The sequence below is a fragment of the Mesitornis unicolor genome, unplaced genomic scaffold, assembly GCF_000695765.1.
Source record: "Mesitornis unicolor isolate BGI_N332 unplaced genomic scaffold, ASM69576v1 scaffold10918, whole genome shotgun sequence".
Lineage (NCBI taxonomy): Eukaryota > Metazoa > Chordata > Aves > Mesitornithiformes > Mesitornithidae > Mesitornis > Mesitornis unicolor.
Genome location: NW_010203881.1, coordinates 1 through 5,342, shown reverse-complemented (window position 1 = coordinate 5,342; position 5,342 = coordinate 1). Strand labels below are relative to the sequence as shown.

General features: G+C 41.9%; 1 protein-coding gene across 1 annotated transcript in view; it reads right to left on the bottom strand.

Annotated features, from left to right (window-relative positions):
• ALKBH3 (alkB, alkylation repair homolog 3 (E. coli)) overlaps nucleotides 1–5,219 on the bottom strand; it is a gene marked incomplete at its 5' end in the record, with an annotated part of 20,080 nt that extends 14,861 nt beyond the window's left edge. Inside the window, 5 exons of the mRNA XM_010190876.1 lie at nucleotides 1,235–1,282; nucleotides 1,919–1,953; nucleotides 3,853–3,965; nucleotides 4,970–5,013; nucleotides 5,139–5,219. Coding sequence (XP_010189178.1) covers nucleotides 1,235–1,282; nucleotides 1,919–1,953; nucleotides 3,853–3,965; nucleotides 4,970–5,013; nucleotides 5,139–5,219 — 321 coding nt within the window. The remainder of the gene's footprint in view (nucleotides 1–1,234; nucleotides 1,283–1,918; nucleotides 1,954–3,852; nucleotides 3,966–4,969; nucleotides 5,014–5,138) is intronic.
• Between the last annotated feature and the right edge of the window lie 123 nt (nucleotides 5,220–5,342).

Sequence of the window (5,342 nt, the reverse complement as noted above, 5' to 3'; positions counted from 1 at the left end):
GAAGGAAAGAACAGAAGGCAGCAGGAGCTCCTGATAAGTCTTCCCCTCACCAAACACATCTAATTGCTTTTAAAAACTTATAAAAACATACGGCCAGAAGGCAGCAGGAGCTCCTGATGAGTCTTCCCCTCACCAAACACATCTGATTGCTTTTAAAAACTTATAAAAACATACGACACCAACAATATCGTAAGAGTCTCACAATCAGCCATACACGGTGTGAAAAACGGCATTCTTCTGCTTGTTATTAAACTTCACATCTGATAAATTATACAGCCACGATTATGGTATGCTGAGTAGCAAAGCTGTTCACAAGAGCTGACTCTCACAAATATGCAATGCTCCAAAGACATCACAGTAAGAAGGTACCAAAAGAAATGCAAAATCCAATTATTAACTTTCCAGAATTGTATATATTCCAGCAACATATTATGAAAACAAACTCCAGAAAAAGTCAGAATAAACCAGTTGGCTGTGTATCTTTTTTCTTTCCAGTTGGCCAAGGCTTTTACTTTTCAAATTGGTACCAAAATTTATTTGCCATTTTGGAAGGAACTAAGATGATAGCTTTGAAATAAATGCGCAAAAAGTTACTATGTCCTTGACATTTTTCCCACGATTAATAAATTCTATCAAATTCAGAAGAAAAGGATTAAAACTGATGCTGCAGCTAAGTCAGCAAGGTAAAATAAAATGCATTTTAGTTAGTAGGAATCCCAGAACAAGTAGACTTTGTTTCGAAGTGTCCTGAAGCTGAAATAATTAAGGCATACCATGTAAGCCAAAGGGACAACCCTGAAATTACTAAGTCGGCCTAAAGTTAAATGCTTTTATTAGATGAATTTAAAACGAGTCCAAATTACAGCTAAACATTCTTGGAAGCTCTTAACTATACACCACAGACATCATGCACTTGCTAACACACGAAAACCGATACAAATTTCAAGCAGCAACCTAATCTGGATCATGAAACAAATGGACGTAGCCCTTTCTCCTTATTCCAGACAAGAGCACTAGATGCAGCACACACCAAATGTTAAGAGATTCAATTTGCTTCTCTTCAGTGCTGCTCAGAACTGCATAGGTCTCTGCTACCTGATACCCAAAGTATTTCCAGAAGATACACAGGAAGGGCGATGTGCACCTGCCAGAGTCTAAACACTCTAAGAAGACTACACTTCAGAAAGGTGAGTATCACCACATCGTTCTGCAATAGCAAGTTTCATCCACTTACCTAGAAATGCCACTTGGTACTTTGCTGAGCTCATACACACCAGGCTTGCTGAGGATGTAGAAAGGAAAGAGCCATCAGACAGAGAAACAAGAAGAAAGTTTCTTACACTGAGCAGCATGGACTGGAATTGCTGTAAGCCTGGACTAGGGAAAGTTTTCTTTAAAAAAGAAATGAAACTTTAAAAAGGGAAGCAATAATGTTCTGGAGATAGTAAGAGGTTAGAGTAAGGCAGCAAGGGGTGTTACAGAAGCAAATGCATTTGTATATACCTCCTGCCTCTTGCTCTCATGTCACCAAAGGCTCAACACAGAGTTTTAGGGCTCTAGAGAGAGACAAGTAAATGAGGGGTGTCACAGCGAATCTAAAGGAGACGACCACACAAGACTTCACCCTGATAGCTGTGTCTGCATTTATAGGCATAGCGAGTAAGAAAATTCTGTAAGATAACCAAACTAAAGTACATTTAACTTTCAAAATCTGTAACTTCACCATATACCACAACCCCTCGTCACACTTCATGCCAGTTATTCTGAGAAGATCCCCATTTCAGCACAAAGGGCAAGTGAATATATCTCAAATTTCTTCCAAAGGCATGGCAGTTTTAAGTGGAGTAGGAACTGTTTTTCAGCAGATTCCCACTGACCAACAAGACAGAAAAATGGCACGAAGGACAGTTATACTCACTCTATCACACCTGCCTCGGGAACTTTGCGTTCCACCTGAAAGGCAACAAGACAATACATGGTGAATATTAAACATTTAAACCTGGTGTGCTCTAGTCAAGCAGAACCAATTGCCATTTCCAATGACTCTATATAGCTGCATACCGATATGTCAGTGAGAAAAACGTATCTCTGGACAACTGATAAGCTGTAACAACCCACCCACTCTCTCCATGCCCCAGAAACTTGCAAATGCAGCTACCACTAAGTGTTTTTTAACCATCAATTGCCCTCTAAAGAACATTCACTTCTAAATTATTTGGATTATTACAATACTTGCTATTTATCGACTGCAACCAAAAAAATTCTTATCCTTACACATGGAAGTAGAAATCTAGAGCAACTATAGGAGGTATGAACAAACCCCAGGCCCCAGACAATAAGCGCAAGTCAGACCAGACATAGCAAGAGCTGACACTTCAAAATTGTCTGCACAGTTTGAGATTGCTGCTTTTCATTAAAACACAAATAACACACACAGTAGTTTAATCCGGCCTGGTCCAGACTGGATTCTCATTCTGGTTGTCTCAGGGATTTATGCTTCTCTTCTCTGAGGTCTGTGGAGTGCTGAGATGCAAGCAGGTACCGAGTTGAGTAAGCAAGAGGGTTAAAATCTGGTACCATATAGATACCAGGGCTCTGACACAGAAAAAACAGAATCATCCCAGACTATCTCTAGTCCTTCCAAGCTAAGATGACAGCCTTTCAAAGAGGTTCTCCTTCCCCTCTACTCTGCCATGGTCAGACCACATCTGGAATATTGTGTTCAGTTCTGGGCCCCTCAGTTCAAGAAGGACAGGGAATTGCTTGAAAGAGTCCAGCGCAGAGCCACAAAGATGATGGAGGGAGTGGAGCATCTCCCTTATGAGGAGCGGCTGAGGGAGCTGGGTCTCTTTAGCTTGGAGAAGAGGAGACTGAGGGGAGACCTCATTCATGTTTATAAATTTGTAAAGGCGAGTGTCAGGAGGAAGGAGCCAGGCTCGGCTCTGCTCTGCGACAGCCAATCACAGAATCACAGAACGTTAGGGATTGGAAGGGACCTCAAAAGCTCATCCAGTCCAATCCTCCTGCCGGAGCAGGAACACCCAGATGAGGTTGCACAGGAAGGCGTCCAGGCGGGTTTTGAATGTCTGCAGAGAAGGAGACTCCACAACCTCTCTGGGCAGCCTGGTCCAGTGCTCTGTCACCCTCACTGAGAAGTTTCTTCTCAAATTTAAGTGGAACCTCCTGTGTTCCAGTTTGTGCCCATTACCCCTTGTCTCATCATTGTTTGACACCGAGAAGAGCCTGGCTCCATCAATCATCATCCAATGACAGGACAAGGGACAGTGGGTGCAAGCTGGAGCATAGGAGGTTCAATCTGAACATGAGGAAAAACTTTTTTACTGTGAGGGTTACAGAGCACTGGACCAGGCTGCCCAGTGGAGTCTCCTTCTCTGCAGACATTCAAAACCCGCCTGGACGTGTTCCTGTGTGACCTGGTCTAGGTGATCGTGCTCTGGCAGGGGGGTTGGACTGGATGATCTTTCGAGGTCCCTTCCTACTCCTAACATTCTGTGATGCTGTGAGGGAAAAACATAGCTTAAATCATGCTTAGGACATTGCAACATTCTGAATATTTAGGAGAACATATTCTTTTGGCTCTCTGAAAAAAAAAGTAGTTATGAACAGGTACGTAATGAATACTCGAAGTCTGAGGCTTAACTAGGCACCGTAACTTTGTTTGCCATATATGCAAGAAAGCTGCAAATTCTGCTTGATAAAATCCCAAAGTTTAGTTCAACTGAGTTTTTAATTTATTTTTAAACATGAGATTATAATCTCAAAGTCTAATAATTTTTGTCATTTCAAGTTTAATAAAAGATGAGACTCTGCTAGTTACCATGTAATTTTTACCTCTGAGGGCTTTTCAAAGACAAATTGCTGTTGAGTGTGAGGCTGATCTTTCCTCATCCATGCCTGTCTGGCGCCTGCAGGGACAAGGTTGCTGGCCACAGGTGCCTTAGGTGCTAAAGCAAAGAGAAGAAAAAAAAGGATCACATGAAATAGAATTTCACCATACAAAAAATACAGTTTGGAAGAACTGATGGAATCATTCTTTGAAGTATTCTCCTCTGCTTGGCAGAGACTCCAGAGAACAGCCAAAGTCACATTACATAAGAGTAAAAATTGCACAGAAACTGGAATTTTTTAATATATGTTTGTTATAGGCAAACAAAAATGATAACACGCTTTTATCAGAATGGATGACAATCTTTCAATTCTACCACAAACACCTATCACCTGCCAGCAGAAATTTTCCCAAGCAGCTAAACTGCTTTCCTATGCTTTTTTTTTTTTAGGAAACAAAAAGACATTTCTCTGAGAAAAATACTTCTATTAAAACAAGATTTTGAAACAAGGGAGAAAGTATGGAAGAGCAACTGTTGTTGCCCAGAGAAGTTGTGGATGCCCCCTCCCTGGAAGTGTTCAAGGCCAGGTTGGACAGGGCTTTGAGAAACCTGGTGCAGTGGGAGGTATCCCTGCTCATGGCAGGAGTTGGACTGGATGAGCTTTAAGGTGCCTTCCAACCCAAACCATTCTAAGATTCTGTGAAACTCAGGCATACCACTTCATGTGTTTTATTTACGCATGCAGACAGGCCTTAAAATGGGCCTGAAACAGAAACAAAATTAAAGTCTTTGCATAATTCAAAAGGTGGGAAAAGATTTTATTTTTTTTAAATCCCCTTAGGAGCAGGTAGAATGAAATTCACCTGTGACAAAAACCTCACAGGCTACATGCACAAGTCAAAATAGTTGGCTAGGTTTTTTCAGGATTTAAAAAAACCAGCTTGATTAGGATGCTCATTCTGCAGAGAAATGGGAGCTTCACTGGGTATTATCATCAGGCACAGGGAACATGGTGTTTTGACCACATCCACAAAACAAACCAGTCCTTCCTGCAAGACTGGAAACCCACACAGTGCTCTCCTGCCTCTGCACTCTGGTTTGATACAACACAGTGATGTTACCTCCAGCCCTTTCAACTGGCACTCTGTACTTTACAATGCTTTCACTGTAAAAAGATAAAGGAAGACACACCGTAAGTTTTATCACTAAAAAGTGACCAACAGTTACCACAGAAGTTAGCTCCACCTTTGTCTCACTCAACTTGCCCGAAGATGGGAACACTACGCTTACTCAACCACACGCATTAGGGACGCATCTATCACACGTGTGCTGCTGACCCCATGTTCTGCATCCAAAATTGCTACAACGTATCTGTGACGTACATAAAAATTTTACTTAAAAACTGGGGGTTCGAATACCGGAACTTTAGTTACCCAGAAAAACCAAGACGGCTGTTCTCCCCGCACCGTCCAGAAGGCGACGGCGAGGCAGCCC